Source organism: Hemitrygon akajei, chromosome 20 (genome assembly GCF_048418815.1).
Source record: "Hemitrygon akajei chromosome 20, sHemAka1.3, whole genome shotgun sequence".
Lineage (NCBI taxonomy): Eukaryota > Metazoa > Chordata > Chondrichthyes > Myliobatiformes > Dasyatidae > Hemitrygon > Hemitrygon akajei.
The window spans coordinates 60,615,745-60,635,028 of record NC_133143.1 but is presented as its reverse complement, the minus strand read 5'-3'; the positions used below and the strand labels follow the sequence as shown (position 1 = coordinate 60,635,028).

At 41.6% G+C, this 19,284-nt stretch overlaps 1 protein-coding gene across 3 annotated transcripts in view; it reads right to left on the bottom strand.

Moving 5' to 3' along the window:
- pde11al (phosphodiesterase 11a, like) overlaps positions 1-19,284 on the bottom strand; it is a 256,526-nt gene that overhangs the window by 20,133 nt on the left and 217,109 nt on the right. For 2 of the 3 annotated variants that reach the window (XM_073024412.1, XM_073024415.1), the window contains one exon: positions 17,722-17,805. The exons of the other annotated variant lie outside the window; for it this stretch is intronic. In XM_073024412.1, the coding sequence (XP_072880513.1) occupies positions 17,722-17,805 (84 nt within the window). The remainder of the gene's footprint in view (positions 1-17,721; positions 17,806-19,284) is intronic. 3 annotated transcript variants of the gene reach the window in all.

The following is a 19,284-nucleotide window of genomic DNA, read 5'->3' as shown; positions in this document are numbered from 1 at the left end:
CAAGCTCATAAATCTTACAGTTAATTTATTTAATATAATGAAGACTACCTCTTGAGTAGTGGTGGAAAATTATTCAAGTCTTAAAACAGTTCAAGTTTTCTTGAAAAGCCACAGTGTATTAATGGTGCAAACTGGTGTCACCAGGCTGGAATTTGTAATGAATACAATTCATAATTATTTTAGTATGTCTCATTCTCTTATACCTACTAACTGCCAGAATTTATTATACAATAATGAATAAACATAAAAAATTGAATTCAAAGTACAATCATTTAACAGCATAGATTGAAATGCATTTGATTCCTTCATAACAAAATTGTAATGGTGGGCACTCTCTGGTAAGACATGGTCTTGGATATACTGATAAGTTCCTCCAGGGGCCCATGAAAGCTTCACAGCATGCAATATGCCTATAATTTGGTTTGTAAAATCTGAATCTAAAATATAAAGTGAAAATCTGGATGAAAATTATGAAAAAAAGACTGACTCCATCTTACAGTGATGCCTGCACATAAAGTAGCCGCTCAATCATGAGGTCCACTACCACCCATGGCTATAACAACCTTAAGGAACCACTCAGTCATATCACTGCAGAAGTCATCAAGTGAATGAATCAATGCCCCCCTTCACTATTGCCCATTCCCATTTCCCTTGCACCTTATGTCCTTACCTGCCTATCACCTCCCTCTGGTGCTCCTCCCTCTTCCCTTTCTTCCATGGCCTTCTGTCCTCTCCCATCAGATTCCCCCTTCTCCAGCCCTTTATCTCTTTCACCAGTCGACTTCCCAGCTCTTTACTTCCCGCCCCTCCCAATTTCAACTATCACCTACTACCGTGTCCTTCTTCCTTCCCTTCCCCCCACCTTCTTACTCCGACTTCTCAGCTCTTTTTTCCAGTCCTGATGAAGGGTCTTGGCCCGAAACATTGATTGTTCACTCTTTTCCACAGATGCTTCCTGGCCTGCAGAGTTCCTCCAGCATTTTGTGTGTACTACTTTGGTTTTTAGCATCTGCAGATTTTCTCTTGTAAGTGAATGAAGAGCTTCTCCAACAGGCAAGGAAGAGAATTCCCCCCCCCCCCCCCACCCCACTTGCCAGAATGCCCCTGGGAGGCGAAATTCTTGCTGATCAATATTCCTGCATTAGTACATATTTTACACACACTGACAAAGGGAAGATGGTAGAGAATGGGGTTGAGAGGGAAAATAATTCAGTCATGATTGAATGCCTCCAAGAGGACCACAACCTTGTTGCAGGGTTTAGAGGTTTCCATGGCTCAATAGATGAGAGAACTATGTTGGCTGGAGTCAGGACTTTGTGCTTTGGCTCTTGCTAGGGTCACCAATGCCAAACAGGTCAAAGGGTAGAAGCCAGACTAAGAGTGGTCCACTGGTCCTCCAGGTTTGGGGGTCCAGCTCAGGGCTAAGAAACCCGACTGGTCAAAAACATTGTCACAGAAATACCAATGAAGAATCCTTTTACATCTGTGTGTAACTGTATGGACAGACAGAGATGGAGGACCTTCATTGCTGCCCTAAATGCCAGCAGCATAACAGGCAATAAGTAAGTAAGTGTGATTGAGTAGTGGAGCATACTTGATTCACACAGAGAGTGGTGAATCTGTGGAATTCTCTGCCACAGGAAACAGTTGAGGCCGGTTCATTGGCTATATTTAAGAGGAAGTTAGATATGGCCCTTGTGGCTAAAGGGATCAGGGGTATGGAGAGAAAGCAGGTACAGGGTTTTGAGTTGGATGATCAGCCATGATCATACTGAATAGTGGTGCAGGCTCGAAGGGCTGAATGGCCTACTCCTGCACCTATTATCTATGTTTCTATGTTTCTAAATGCTCTAAATTTGGCTCCTGGACTTTTCAAAAGGAAAGGTATTGTTCCCACTCCTGGGAACAATTCCATGGCATGACCCTCTCAGCAAGGACCAAACTCAATAGACAAATAATATAGAATAAAATGGAGTATGTAGTATGTAGCATATAGTACAGCATGGCCTCAGTGTGCTGGCATTGGAGGTCCAAAAGAATCATCCCAAGTATGAAAGGGTTAACATACGAGGTGCATTTGATGGCTCTGGGCCTGTGCTCACTGGAATTCAGAAGAATGAGGGGAGATCTTATTGAAACCTACCAAACATTGAAAAGCCCAGACAGGGTGGATATGGAGGGGATGTCAGAGTGCAGAGAGTCAGAAAACAAGCATGTCCCTGTAGAACAGAGAGGGAGGAATTTTTTTAGCCAGAGGGTGATGAATCTGTGGAATTCCTTGCCCCAGAAGGCTGTGGAGGTCAATTCCTTGGATATATTTAAAGAAGAGGTTGATGGGTTTTGATTAGTAAAGGCATCAAAGGTTAACAGTGAGAAGGCAGGAGAATGGGGTTGAGAGGTATAAAGAATCAGCCATGATGGGATAGGCCAAATGGCCTAATTCTGCTCCTATATCATGGCTTTATCTTTCACCTCAACACCATTTTCCTGTACTAATCCCATCTGGAGAGAGAATGGTAGAGAGGGAAACTCAGATTAAGTTTCACACTGGTGACCTTCTATTAGTACTGTTAACTGTTTCTCATATCCAGAAGGGATTAATATAGGAAAGTAATGCTGAGGTGAAAGATGTGCCTTCATCTCACTGAAAGCTGGAGCAAATGAGCGTTTCCTTTTGTTTTGGAAGGTTTTTCTATATTCTGATGCTGCGTCACCTGATGAATAAATCCAACATTTTCATCTTTATATTTCAGATGTTCAACCTGCAGAATATTTCACTTTTGTGCTTTAAATTCAGTCTTTAGCTAACTCTTGCATTATCCTGACTTTTGCATCAGCCATGATTGAACAGTGGCACAAACCCGATGGGTTAAATCTGCTCCAATGTTTATGGTCTTGTATTCTACCATTCTTCCCAGCAGTCAGATTTGTTCATTTTATAAACTGCATATTCTGTGACAGAAACCACCAGGATGGACAAGGCTGGCTGATGCAACCACACACAGTTCCCTCTCAAGGTGTGATCGTCCTGACTTGGAAATATAAAGCAGGCTATTCATCACCACTGGAGGGAGTGCTTTTACTAAAAGGACCACAGTGGTTTAAAGAAAGTGTCTCACCAAAACCTTCTCAATCATAATTAGGAGCGGGCAATGCCGGAAACTCCCTGGGTCTGAAAAAAATCAATAAATAAAAAGAAAAACAACACCATCATGCATTCATCATCATCAGTATATGCCACATCATATGGCATCATCATCAAGTGCTGTGTCGTATGACATCATTATTATGTACCGTGTCGTATGACCATAGAACATTACAGCACAGTACAGGCTCTTCAGCCCTCCATGTTGTGCTGACCCATATAATCCTTAAAAAAAGTACTAAACCCACACTACCCAATAACCCTCTATTTTTCTTTCATCCATGTGCCTGTCCAAGAGATTCTTAAATACCCCTAATGTTTTAGCCTCCACCACCATCCCTGGCAAGTCATTCCAGGCACTCACAACACTCTGTGTAAAAAACTTACCCCTGCTATCTCCCCTAAACTTTCCTCCCTTAATTTTGTACATATGCCCTCTGGTGTTTGCTATTGGTGCCCTGGGAAACTGACTATCCACCCTATATATGCCTCGCATAATCTTGTAGACCTCTATCAAGTCCCCTCTCATTCTTCTACGCTCCAAAGAGAAAAGTCCCAGCTCTGCTAACCTTGCTTCATATGACTTGTTCTCCAAACCAGGCAACATCCTGGTAAATCTCCTCTGCACCCTCTCCATAGTTTCCACATCCTTCCTATAATGAGGTGACCAGAATTGAACACAATACTCTAAGTGTGGTCTCACCAGAGATTTGTAGAGTTGCAACATGACCTCTCTACTCTTGAACTCAATCCCGTTAATGAAGCCTAGCATCCCATAGGCCTTCTTAACTACCCTATTAACCTGCGCAGCGACCATGAGGGAAGTATGGATTTGAACCCCAAGGTCCCTTTGTTCATCCACACTCTTAAGTAACTGACCATTAATCCTGTACTCAGTCTTCTGGTTTGTTCTTCCAAAATGCATCACCTCACACTTATCCGGATTGAACTCCATATGCCATTTTTCTGCCCAACTCTGCAGCCTGTCTATATCCTCTTGTAACCTTCGACAACCTGCAGCTCCATTCACAACTCCTCCAATCTCCGTGTCATCAGCAAACTTACTCACTCATCCTTCCGCCTCTACGTCCAGGTCATTTATAAAAATCACAAATAGCAGGGGTCCCAGAACAGATCCCTGTGGCACTCCACTAGTCACCGGCCTCCAGGCAGAATACTTTCCTTCCACAACTACATAATGACATCATCATTATGTACCGTGTCATATGACATCATCATTATGTACCGGGTCGTATGACATGGGTGATCCAATTGTCCATGACCATGATTGTTCTTGGCGAATTTTTGTACAGAACACATTTGGCATTGCCTTCCTCTGGGCAGTGTCTTTACAAGATGGGTGACCCCAAGCCATTATCAATACTCTTCAGAGATTGTCTATCTGATGTCAGTGATCGCATAACCAGGACTTGTGATATGCACCAGCTGCTCATATGACCATACACCACCTGCTCTCATGGCTTCACATGACCTTGATCAGAGGCTGAGTGTGTACTGTACCTTGCCCAAGGGTGACCTGCAGGCTAGCGTTGGGAAGGAGCGCCTTACAGCTCCCTTGATAGAAATGTATCTTACCCTGTCACCGACATGCATTATACATGTGCCTCATAGCCTTGATGTGCAAGCATGTCTCACATACATCAGAATACAACCAAATATGCAAAGGACACTACAGCACAGAAATAAGCCCTTTGGCCCATCTAGTCCATGCTGAACCATTAATCTACTTAGTCCCATCGAAATGCGCTCAGACCACAGCCTTCCTCACCTCTTAAATCCATGTACTTATTTAAATTTTTCTTAAATGTTGAAATCAACTTTCTATCCACCACTTGTTCATTCCACCCTCTCACAATCCTCTGAGTGAAGATCCCCCTCATATTCCCCTTAAGCATTTCACCTTGCACCCTTAACCCATGACCTCTGGTTATAGTTTCACCCAAGCTCAATAGAAGCCTGTCCCATAATTTTGTATACCTATATCGAATCTTCCCTCAATCACCTACATTCTAGGGAATAAAGTCTTAACCTATTAATCCTTTCCCTATAACTCACTTCCTCATGTTCCGGCAAATCTTTGTAAATTTTCTCTGCGCTCTTTTGATCTTATTTGTATCTCTCCTGTAGGTAGGTGACCAAAACCGCACACAAAATTACTCTAAATTAGGCCTCACCAACAACTTATACAATTTCAACATAACACCCCAACTCCTGTACACAATACATTGATTTATGAAAGCCAATGTGCCAAAAACTTACTTTAAAGAACCTACCTACCTGTAACAACTCTTTCAAGGAACTATGGATTTGCACTCCCTGGTCCCGTTCTTCCATCGTACTCTTCAGTGCCCTACTGTTCTCCACTTAAGACTGACCCTGGTTGGTTCTTCCAAACTGTAAAACACCTCACACTTGTTTTAAATATCTCTGCCAGGGCCCTTTCAATTTCTGCATTAGCCTCTCACAGGGTCCAGGGGAACATATCGTTTGCACCTGGAAATTTATCCACCCTAATTTGCCTCGACACAGCAAACACATTATCTTCTGTAATCTTTACAGGGCCCAGGACCTCACTGCTGCATTGTCTCACATCTGATGGTTCGATGTCCACCTCCTGGGTAAATACAGATGCAAAAAGTCCATTTAAGATCCACTCCCCACCCATCTCTCTTGGCTCCATGCATAGGTTACCATTCTCATCTTTCAGAAGACCAATTTTGCCCTTGCTATCCTTTTACTCTTAATTCATCTGTAGAAACCTTTAGGATTCTCCTTCACCTTGTTTGCTAGAGCAACCTCATGTCTTCTTTTAGCCCTCCTGTTTTCTTTTTAAGTTTTCTTTTGCATTTCCTATACTCCTCAAGCACCTTATTTGCTCCTGCCTGCCTATACCTGCTATGCATCTCCTTCTTTTTCTTAACCAGGGCTTCAAAAGCTCCCGAAAACCAAGTTTCCCCAAGTTGTTACCCTTGTCTTTTACTCTGTACTCTTAAACTTTCACTTTTGAAGGCCTCCTACTTACCAAGAACATGCTTCCCAAAAAACAACCTGTCCCAGTCCACACTTACCAGAGCACCTCTGATACCATCAAAATTAGCTTCTCTCCAATTTAGGAATTAAAAAAAGCTGAGCACTCGGTCTGAGTTGTCCCTGACCCTGGCACCTGGGAGGCAACATACCATCCAGGAACCTCGTTCTCATCCACAGAACCTCCTTTCTGTTTCCCTAACCAAAAATCCCGTCACTACAGCTCACCTCTACTCCCTCCTTCTCTTCTGAGCCACAGAGCCAGACTCAGGGCCAGAGACTGAACCGCTGAAGCTTTCCACTGCTCCGTCATACCCCTAACGGTACTCAAAGCGATATATCTGTTGTTGAGGAGAATGGTCACAGGGATACTCTGCACTGGTAGTCTATCCCCTTTCCTCCTCCTGATGGTCACCCAGTTGCCTGTGTCCTGAAAATGCCACCTCCTGTGTGCCCTGTCTATCAACCCCTCAGACTCCTGAATGATCCAGAGATCATCTAGTTCCAGCTCCAACTCCTTTACATGGTCTGTTGGAAGCTGCAACTGGATGCACTTCTTGCAATTGGAGCCATCGGAGACCCTACAGGACTCCATGCCTTCCCGCAAGAGGAGCATTTCAGTATCTTGCTTGTCATCCCCACTGCTCTAAATGTGCAATAACAAAGAAAGAAAGAAGGAAAGAAAGAATAAATAATGAAAAAAATCTACCTATAGCTTATGCCTCTCTTCACCGAAGCCTTGATGAGCCAAAGCCTCAAAGCCCCACTCCAATAGTGGCCCACTCACGCAATGGCCGCTCCCAAGATGGCCATTCCCACAAAGGCAAAATCTAACTTCTTTATATTGGTCCTTGCCTCGCTTCTTTTAAATTCTCTCCCCCTCTATGCAATCTGGTGTCTCCTTGGGATTGCAGAACACAAAATGTGCCAACTGCCTCTGTTTGTTTCTTTTAAACTCTCCCCTTCCTCTATGCAATCCAGTGTCTCCTTGGGACTGTGGCATTTAAAGTATGTTCAATGGATAAAAAGGAGTTGAACTGGTAATCAAATGAAGATTTCAGTGAGATTATAACATGTGCCTCATATAAATATTAGACAATGTGCAATAGTAACTGACCATCTTTGCTTTCAAATATGTCAATCTCTACTTTATTCTCTTTTAGTTCTCTTTAGCAGTTTAGAATCCCATCATTCTCTGAATCATCATTACTGCTCACCCCTCAACCCTCTGATCTCTGTAACTAAGCTGATCTTCCAGTTAATCGCTCGTCCTCCTGATAACTCTTTCTAAACCATTTACTGACACACACAAAATACTGGAGTTACTCAGCAGGCCAGGCAGCATCTAATGAAAAGAGTAAACAGCTGATGATTCGGGCCGAGACACTTTGTCAGGACCCGAAACATCAACTGTTTACTCTTCTCCATAGATGCTGCTTGGCCTTCTGAATTCCTCTAGCAATATTGTGTGCATTGCTTGGACTTCCAGCATCTGCAGATTTCCTCTTGCTTTTCATATCCGTACAACTGTTTTGTTTTTTTTTCTTGGTGATCCTTCTCTGTTTCCTGCTTAGTGCTTTCCAGTCCCATTTGTACTTGGGAATACGCATTTCCCAAGTACATGTTACAAGAAAGTGAGCATTAAACGCTTTCCACAAATATCTTTGAAAAATAGAAAATCTCTGATCCACAAAAGGCCTACTCACCAGCAGAGGCCTACTCTGAAGAATAAAATTAAAATGCAGCAAGCCTGAGGTACTGTTTATTCACCTCCTCCTTCCTTACAATGACACCACAAAACAAATTTCCAAGCTGCACTTATTGGATAAAAAATTAATATGTGTATTGTAAAGTGCATTTTTATCATAAAATTGCAAAACAATGGCAATTCTGCCAAGCCACATGACAAATATGAGATGGAGGTGGAGAAATGGATATTAATACAGAAAAATAACAAAGTATTGTGGATTGAAAAAAAGACAGTAAGAAATACTAATAAAGAAAGATGAATATATACAGGGAGATAAAGGGGCATTCCATAAATAAATAACATGTAGAAAATAAAGCAAGGGCAATATAAAAACAACAAGTGATAGATAGGAAACCGAGCATTTTTTCTACTAAAGGTCTTCCTAACTTTTACACTCATATATCAATTGCTGAATTAATGTTCTTTCATTCTTCCACTGATTTCCTATTTTTCATGGCCTTCACCAGATTTCCACATCCCTCTAATTTTTTTACACTCTCTGTGGTTGCTTCAATTTTTCTTTTCACTTCTGCAGCTCCATCCATGCATACTTTATTAAATGTTAATTTTCAAAAAAAAAATCACCTGGCTGAAATACTGTACATGCATAAATAAACAAATATTCCCTTCCTTCTTACTGTCTAGACCCGCTTTACTGAAATAGGCTTTCAGATTTATAGATATCTCATACTGCAAATAAAATCAACATTATGAATCTTCTGCAGAAGGACTACCTCTGAAGAATGGACAAAGTACAAGAGCAGCCTGAATAATTAACACAAAATAAGGTGCCATTTTATCTGTAGACATACATAAATAATTTCTAAACTGCAAGAATATGCAATAATAGTTGATCAGAGAGAGTCTGATGTCATTGGCTTCCTTTGAACACTTTTAAAAATATTTTAATCCTGTGGAAGTAAAATCCACCGAGAAGATCGCTGGAATCTCCCTCCCTACTAAGGTTACATTTGCTGGAAGCATTGTATATAAAGGGCCAGAAATATTGTTGAGGATCCCTACCACCCACCCCACAATCTCTTTGACCCACTACTGTCAGGAAGGAGGTACACGAGCATCAGGACTAGGACTGCCAGACTGGGTAACAGTTTCTTCCCTCAGGCTGTGAGGCTAATGAATACCCTGCCACCACCAAGGTCTCATCACTAGGACAGCGAGCTGTTTACTGTTTATTGCTCACCTCTCCTGTGCACTACATGCATTTTGAATTAAATTCTATTAACTTTTAATGGTAATAATTTGTTTTACGTGCGGTGTGTGATATGTATATATTTGGGTGCACCATGGTCTGTAGGAACATTGTTTCATTTGGTCATATATATGCACAGTTAGATGAAAATAAACTTCAACTTTAACTTGAATTCTAATTAAAAAAAAGCAATTAAGCACCTCTGCTGAAACTGCACATTATTTAAAATTCTGAAGTGGAAAACCTCAGTGCAGCTGGGCGTACAGAAATTGCTGTGCAGCCTAAGCAGTCTGCCATAGAGATACTGTGCTTTGCAAAAGCACCCCGAGCACGATGTGGGGTAATTTCGCCAGAAATGTGAGGCAAAGGATGTGAGCATTGGATGTGCCTCTGGTGGGAAAACATAGTCAGCTCAGCAAAGATGATTCATGGCAGGAAGTGCTCAGTGAATTTCCACAGCGGTGCAATTCATTCCAGAAATGGCTGCAAACGTGTTTCATCCAGTAAAGAATTTGTGATTTTCATACACATTGCACTAAGAGATACAACACTATTGATTGGAACTTCTGGATAAACATTTCAGATTCTCTCATTGCTGTTTTGCTGATGCAGAATATAAAGATTATAAAAATACCATTAATTTCTAAGGTTGCATTAAGACTGTACTGACTGCAGAATACTACCTTCAATGCTAACTCAAAAAAAAAATCTTAGGGTATCCAGATGTACAACTGAGAATTACTGAAATTGAGAATGATGTCATCCTTCCTCCTGAACTGGAGCTTCATTATATAGTTTCCCTGAGTTCAAATTTTTAATCATTATCAATCATACTTATTACATGAGAATTGTCAAATCGCTACTGTGCGGCACAGAACCACCTTTTACAATTTCTCCTTTTATTCTGTGAAAATTAGAGAAATGAGTAAATATAAAAAACTTATTTTGTTCATCTGTCTCTGATTTTATTAGAGACCTAGTAAGAAATTACATGGAGGCTTTTCAGGAACAATTCTTACTAAACTAATGTTGCTTTCAGAATTTACTTCTGTTCTTTGACCTTTCCTTATTCACTTCTTAAATTCCTCAATTGGTACATTTGCAGGCAATAAAGATTTCTTCACAATAATGTAAGAAACATAAGAAATTTAGTAAACTCTAAGATGAATTACCACTGAGAAAAATATTATTATTTTTGCTCTCAGCACTTCAGACCAGAAGGAACTCTCTTTAATTCTGGACCTGCTGTAAACTGGTCATTCTCTGTAAAGTACAGCTATCAGGCTACTGAGACCTGCTTCAGCCAACAGGAAGCTCAACTATGGCTATTATAATTGAACAGCTTTTACTGGAAATAACATTCCCTATAGAATCAAGTTAAAACAGGAACAAATTCAATGTATTGCTGCTATAGTTGAACATAGAACAATACAGCACAGTACAGACCCTTCGGCCCACAATGTTGTGCCAACCCTTAAACCCTGCCTCCCATATAACTCCCCCCCCCACCTTAAATTCCTCCATATACCTGTCTAGTAGTCTCTTAAATTTCACTGGTGTATCTGCCTCCACCACCGACTCAGGCAGTGCATTCCACGCACCAACCACTCTCTGAGTGAAAAACCTTCCTCTAATAACCCCCTTGAACTTTCCACTCCTTACCTTAAAGCCATGTCCTCTTGTATTGAGCAGTGGCGCCCTGGGAAAGAGGCACTGGCTGTCCACTCTATCTATTCCTCTTAATATCTTGTATACCTCTATCACGTCTCCTCTCATCCTCCTTCTCTCCAGAGAGTAAAGCACTAGCTCCAATTACAATCAGAATTAGGATCAGGATTGGAATCAGGTTTATTATCATTGACGTGTGTCATGAAATTTGTTCGCTTAGCAGCAGCAGTACACAATAATATAGAAAGGAAAAACAAGTAAATCATTTACTTTAAGTATGTTGAATAGATTAAAATCAGTGCAAAAACAGAAATGTTATATATTTTTAAAAAGTGAGGTAGTGTTCGTGGGCTCCATGTCCATTTAAAAATCATATGGCAGAGGGGAATTGCTGAGTGTGCGCCTTCAGCTTCTGTACCTCCTTCTGGACGGTAACAATGAGAAGAGGGGATGGGGATCCTTAATAATGGATGCCACCTTTCTGAGGCACCGCTCTTTGAAGATGTATTGGATAATACAAAGACTAGTACCTGAGCTGGAGCTGACTGATTTTACAATTTTCTGTAGCTTCTTTCAGTCCTGTGCAGCAGACCCCCATAACAGACTGTCAGAATTCTCTCCACAGTACATCTATAGAGGTTTTCGAGTGTTTTAGTTGACAAACCAAATCTCTTCAAACTCCTAATGAAATATAGCCGGTGTCCTGCCTTCTTGATAGCTGCATCAATATGTTGGGACCAGGTTACATCCACAGAGATCTTGACACCCAGGAACTTGAAACTGCTCACTCTCTCCATTACTGATCCCTCTATAAGGATTGGTGTGTGTTCCCTCATCTTACTCTTCCTGAAGTCCACAATCAGCTCTTTCATCTTACTGACATTGAATGCAAGGTTATTGCTGCAGGACCACTCAACCAGCTGGTATATCTTGCTCCTGTACGCCCTCTCATCTCCATCTGAGATTCCACCAGCAATGGTTGCATCATAAGCAAATTTATAGATGGTACTTGAGCTATGCCTAGCCACACAATCATGGATATAGAGGGAGTAGAGGAGTGGGTGAAGCACATCCCTCTGAGGTAAGCCAGTGTTGATCATCAGCGAGGTGGAGATTTTATCACCAATCCGCAAATATTGTGGTCTTCTGGTTAGGAAGTCGAGGATCCAATTGCAGAGGGATGCACAGAAGCCCAATCAACTCTCACCTCTCAAAAAATAACTCTGGATGAAGTTGTCAGTGTTGTTGCTGTAGAACAGTGTATTCCAACCTGGAGTCCATGGACCTCTTGCTTCATCATATTGGTCCGTGACATAAAAAAAGTTTGGGAAACCCTTGCTGTAGAACTATATGCCAGGACAATGAGGATTTTAGAAAGAAATTGAGAGAACAGGGCAAAACCATGTCAGCTTGGGCAAAGCTGTTTTAAGCCAGATTTATTTTTTTCAGATAGTCACCAGTAAGAGTTACACTGGTACAGTTTTGACAGGATAATGCAAGAGGTGGCCAAAGATGGAATTTAAAGAACATATATCTGGAGCATTCTGCAAGTTGAAAACCTAAAATATAAAGATGAAACTGCTGGAAATATTCATCAGATGACAGAGCATCAGAATATAGAAAAACCTTTAGAGCAGAAGAAGCTTCTCATTAGCTCCAGCTTTCAGTGAGATGAAGGCACATCTTTCACCTCAGCATCACTTTCCTATATTAATCCCTTCTGGATATGAGAAACAGTTAACAGTGTTAATAAAAGGTCAGCAGTGTGAAACTTAATCTGATTTTCTCTCTCTACTATTCTCTCTCCAGATGAGATTAGTACAGGAAAATTATGTTGAGGCGAAAGATAAAGCTATAAGATATAGGAGCAGAATTAGGCCGTTCGGCCCATTAAGCCTGCTAAGTCATTCCATCATGGTTGATATATTATCCCTCTCAACCCCATTCTCCTGCCTTCTCCCCGTAATGTTTATTAAAAAGAGCATACGATGAATAGGTTTAGAGGGGCCACACAATCTGATTTCCAGCTGCTTATCGAGCCCATTTTACGCCCCACAGATCAATTCTTGCTTCATGCTCAGTGTGGATCTGCCATTCCATCCATAACCACAGGGGGGAGCAACCTTACAGAGAGATCGCCTTCACCAGAGGTAAAATAAGGGCAGTTCATCAAAGAGAAAAACTGACAGAAACAATTCACTTTGTTGTATGATTCCAAGCTTTGTAAACATCTTTGCACATACAAAGAGCAACACAGTGCAAGTATGTTTAGAGGGGCCACACAATCTGCTATCCAGCTGCTTATCGAGCATATTTTACGCCCCACGCAGTGGAAGTTTCTGAGGCACATACTGTAGAATAGCAGGAGTGCATTTCAGAATCAGAATCAGACTAAGGCTAAGTATCACTGGCACATGTTGTGAATTTGTTGTTTTGTGGCAGCAGTACATTGCGACACACAAAACAACTATAAATTACAATAAGAAATTTATATACATACAGTGCCTTGTAAAAGTATTCGGTCCCCAATCCTTTGTTCACATAATACTTTTTATTTAGCAATACAGCGCGGTGCAGGCCTTCTGGCCCTTTAAGCCGCGCCACCTCAGAAACCCTGACAAACCTGATTAACTCTAACCTACTCACAGGGCAATTTACAATGACCAATTAACCTACAAACCGGTACATCTTTGGACTGTGGGAGGAAACCGGAGCACGCGGTCATGGGGAGAATGTACACTCTCCTTACAGAATGGCACCGGATTAGATTTCGAACTCGGGAATGCCCTGAGTTGTAATAGGTTTGTGCTAAACGCTACGCTACCATGGTGCTCACTCAGAGTGACTGTTGGCGTCACAGTAGCCTCTCTTCTAAGTGTCATTCTTCTTCGGCGACTAAGTTTAGAGGGGCAGTGTGGCTGTGGGTTCATATCTTTTCCACTTTTTCATAATGGGCTGCGCTGAGCTCTGAGATACGTTCAGTGCCTTTAAGATGGTCGTGTACCCTTCTCCAGATTTGTGCTTCACTTTCACTTTCCTGACTTGCCTTGAATGCCCTTTTGTCTTCATTTTGGCTTGGTTTGTTGAAAATCTACCCTACTGTTGGACCTTATAGAAAGAGGGGGTATTTATTCAGGTGATCCTCCAGTTTTCTACATCAACAAACTGGGTGAGTCAGTAAGGTATCGCACCTGGAGAAAGTTTGCGTAGCCATTACAAAAGGGAGGGATACTTTTTCAGCCTCACAATTTCAGTTTTCGGTTTTTAGTAAATTGTTGACAGGTTTTAGAATTTTTCTTCTGATTTTACATAATGCACAGTGTTTTCTAGATTAGCTCAAAAAGTCCTACTTGAATATATTTTAAGTTTAGAAACTAAGACAGTAAAATGTGAAAATAGTTGTGGGGACTGAAAACCTTTTCAAGGCTCTGTGCATAGGTGTGTGTATGCAGTATACATATACACACAAGTAGTGCAAAAAGCAAGCCAAAAGTAGTCAGATAATGTTCATGGGCTGGTTTATTGTCTGTTCAGAAATCTGATAGCAGAGGGAAGAAGCTGTTCCTAAAATGTTGACTCTGTATCCTGTAGTCATTTATTTAAAGCCATGTTCTCTGAGCTATGACAGGCCTACACAAGGAGGCTGCCAGTACACATCAATCAACCCGCAATCCACTTTGAAATTGTATTTTAAAAGATCCATGGAAGCTGGAACTCTGAAATAATAACAGAAAATACTGGAGATAAACCGGCCAGGCAGCATGAGTGCGAAGATTGTAAGATGATCGCTCGAGTCGAGTATGATGTTTTCCTAATTGGTGGGTCCTCAGGTGGCTGTTGGAACCACTCTGGGATCTACATATTCTGGTGCAGTGTGGGCAAAAGTGAGCGATGGCTCTGGTTAGTGGCTGGGCCTTTGCTTTGATTATTCTCTCCTTTTGCAAATGCCGCTTGTTCTCTGCGGCACTGCGGAGGCCATTCTGATACAGTGCAGCTCCTTTGACAGATTTCCTCCAGCTGTATCTATCGTCATCCCAGTTTTTAGATGTGATGTTGAATTTCTTCAGGATGATTTCGATGTTTAATGCCTGCCTCTACCTGGAATGACTTTGTACCCTCTCCCCTTGACCACCTGGGTTCCCTTTGCCCACCAGGAGCTCACTGACCTTCCTTCAACTGGGAGTAAAGGGTCTGTTTGGGGAGACATGAGTCAGGCATCCGGATGACATGACCTATCCATCAGAGTTGGTGTTGCCTTATCATGGTGTTATATTGGCCTCCTCCAGCACGCTGGTGTCAGTGCACCAGTCCCAAGGAACAGTACTAAAGTTATCACATCAGGAGATTTTGATGTAGCCTGAACTGTGGAGCGATTCCAGAACTTCTTATGCTGTGAAACCCAACTTTCATGTCACTGGCAAAAAAACATTTTGTGTATACACCCAGGGGTCATGGCCTGAAACGTCTTAGATGCTCCCTCACTCGTGGAGTTCCTCTAGCATTTTGTCTTTGTTGCTCTGGGTTTCTAGCATCTGCAGAGCTTTTTGTGTCCACAAATGGCACGGTAGTGTAGCTGTTAGCATAACACTGTTACAGCGCCAGAGACCCCTGTTCAATCCCACCACTATCTGGAATGACTTTCTACCCTCTCCCCTTGACTGCCTGGGTTTTCTCCGGTTGTTCTAGTCTCCGAAGGCAACAGGTTAGTGGATTAATAGGTTATATGTACGTAATTGAGCTGTATAGGCTTATTGGGCCGGAAAGGCCTGTTATCGAGCTGTATCTTAAAAATGAGTACAGTCGGCCCTCCTTATTCGCGAGGGATTGGTTCTGGGACCCCTCGCAGATACCAAAAAATGCGGATGCTCAAGTCCCTTATTCAACCTGTCTCAATGCGGTGGACCTTAGGACCCAGCGGAACCCCAGACCTTATTTAACCTGTCTCAGTGCGGTGGACATTAGGACCCGGCGGCGGAGCTCTGAATCCGCAGTGTTTCTGTTCGCGAAAATAATCATGATCATGATTGAAAATCATCACGATTGATGATGAACTTCAATTAAAAAAATTACAAAAAAAGAAAATAAGGTGGAAATAATAAAGCAATTGGAAAGGGGTGAAATGTCATTGGTCATTGGAATAGTGTTAGGCTACAGTCGGTCAAGGATCGGAGCAATTTTAAAGAATAAAGTGAGAAAGGCCCTACCCCAATGAAAGCTACAATTATTACTAAGCAACGCAGTGGTTTAATTATTGGGTTTTGGGGTTTTGGGTTTTTGATCCTCCACATCAACCCGGCACGGATGGAGAGCGCACTCGGGTGCGGTCTGTCACTGGATCAAACTCGGGAACTTCTTAAGTGTTTTATGTGCATAGAAAGGTAAAATATATACTATATACTAAGACAAAGGTTTGACTAACTGATGCTAAATAATACCGGATGTACCAGTTCCGACTTACTTAGACTTCCGATTTTTTTCCGATCCCGATCCACGGTAACCTACGCACATCCTCCCGTATACTTCTCTAGATTACTTATAATACCTAATACAATGTAAATGCTATGTAAAATAGTTGTTATACTGCATTGTTTAGGGAATAATGACAAGAAAATAAAGTCTGTACATGCTCGAACAACAAGTGCCGGAAGAGCACTTCTGGGTTTTCTCAATTCACGGTTGGTTGAATTCGCGCACACGGAACTCGCGGAAAAGGAGGGCCGACTGTACAGGCTGACGAGTACTTCCTGCTTTTATTTTAAATTACCATTTGGCATTAGAAAAATCAAGGCTTCTGAAACCTCAGATTTCCTACCTGCTAATTGCTCTCCCACCTTTCTTCACTCACTTACCAGTGGTCCCCTGGCTCCTGAAACCTGTTTTTGCCAAAGTAATCTTTACTCATAATAAAAGAAAATTACAAGAGCAAAGCAAGCAGTACCTTTTCAATTGTTACTTTCACAGTCAATGCTTTCAGTGCTATTCTGTTACATTAGTCACATTTTGGCCATTCCTGTGGCTCTCCAGGGTGGTACATTACTACAATAACTGAGGGATTTCCTCACCCAACCTGGACCCTCCCTCTCCAGCAGCAGAAGAACCCAGCCTTTCGGCCCTGAAACTTGTCATACAACTATCGCAATTGCCAGCCACAAAAGGCCTGAACTGCAAAGATCCCAATTTTTCCTCAGGCAAATGTGAAAATAATGGTAAAAGGACACTGATCTGCTAAGTCATATCATATGGCCATGATGTAACCAAATGAAATCATTACAAACCACAGAGTTTTCAGCACAAACAAAATGCTGGAGGAACTCATCAGGTCAGGCAGCATCTATGGAGAGGAATAAGCAGTCAAGCTATTGGGCCAGGACCCTTCACTGGGTCTCTAGAGTTTGCGACTCTATTGTACTTATCACTCCTTTCTGCGCCTTGTGACGCACTGGGTGGCAACTCTGCCATTTCTTTAGCATTTTTGTCTGTTTTGGTTTACGAGGCCAAGTTGCTAGCTCAACGCTTAACCGAGTACAAATGAAAACTGTGCAAGAAGCTGGCCAGATTCTAGCCCGGAACCATTCACCTCGAGGTCTGGTGCAGATGCCACTACACTACCGGCCAGCTTCTATTGTACTTGCTACCTCCAAATGCAATTAATGTATCACTTGGGCACAGATTGAGAATCATTTCAATTGACCATGAAAGAAGAAAATTTGCTGTGTTTAATTGATCCACTGCTCAAATTACTCCACAGTTCATTTTTATAGTGATCAATACATTTCAATTTTTCTTTCTTTTGAATGATGGATTCTACAGCTCTCCAACTAGTTTCAAAATGATTTTAAGAAAGTCAGATGAAAGAAGTTAAAAAAAAAGATTACAATGTATTGACTCTTTCAAAAGTACCTCAAACAAAGGCTTGCAAATCCCATCAATCCACTCCAGCTGAAGACCCGGTAACTCGTCCTTCCTATTTCGGTCAAAGATAGCCTGTAGAAGATTCACCAAGATAGAATTGTGTTTCAGGACACGTCTAAGAGTACAGTTACTGCAGGACCTGACATTCACGGATTGCTAATAGCAGTAATAACTCAAGAATTCTTCATGCATTTTTACCTACATTTTGCATGTTCACTTCCAAGGTCAAAAGATTAATTCATTGCTCACTCCATGCATGTATGATTTTTGAGCATGAAGATGCATTAATTTTGTTAAAAGCAAACAAAATAATGAAAGACTCCTAATGAAGGGAAATTATAAAACAAGTCAAGTAAGGTGTTGACAAGCTATAAATCATCTATCCCTGGTGTGCAATTTATAATCAAATTATGAGTGCTGTTCAGCAGGATGCATTTGCCTACACATCAATGTATTTTACTGGGTGTCAGCTGTGACATTACTGTAGGCAGACTCGTCGCTACAGGCCACAACATTTAAAATCTAGGTTTTTTCCCTCAAATAATGCATTAGAAAATCCGAATACTGACAAATATTAGAGTTTAAGAAAATCCAGATATTTGCAAGTACTTCACTTTCTGATTTTGGAATGAAATTCAAGATTAAGGTTTAAGACTGTTTAATGCTTAATATCATTTCCAGTGTAAAGGAGAATGAAATAATTGTTACTCTGGACCCGATGAAGCACAAAAAACCCACAATAAGATAAAGAAGACAATAGTACAACAACACAATAAATCTAAATAGATAAGGCTAGGTTATGTACACACAGATTGACTGTATGTCCATAAAGTGATGCTTGGCACAGGAGTGTCTGTACAGAAGCTGACTCTGACAGGAAATTTATTTTTGCTTGTATTTATTTAGAGATACAGCACATAACAGGCCCTTCTAGCTCACCGAACCATGCCACCCACTGATTTAACCCTCGCCTAATCATGGGACAATTAACAATGACCAATTAACCGACTAACCAGTGTGTCTTCGGACTGTGGCAGCTCCTGGAGAAAACACACGCGCACCTGGGAAGAATGTAGAAACATTCTTACAGAGGACACCGGAAATCCAAAACCCCAAGCTGTAGTGGCAGCGCACGAACCACTACGCTGCTGTGTAGGCGGGGTGGGTTAATGGGCAAAGGTGTTGATTAGCCTTACTGCTTTGTGTGAATTTGAAGACTTACTCAAAGTTATGCCCTTCCGAAAATCTGCAGCGAGTTGAAAGGCAGGCCCGTACAAATAGCTCCAGCAATAATCAGCATGACAGCTGGTAAAGGTCACATTTGAGCTCATTTTAATTGGCTGCCTTCGCCTTCTCCTCAGTGAGCATGTGCTTGCAGCAGAAAGAAACTGCTAAGGGTTTAACACTAACCTGAGACCAGTTCCTAAGTCATAAATTCTAGCAGCTGATCCAGAACTCATGAATCCATGGAATAGATTAGTTGTACTGAAGTGCCATCAATGGCCTTCTGAGAATGGACCTGATTTGCCATTTTATTGTATTGCATTGGTA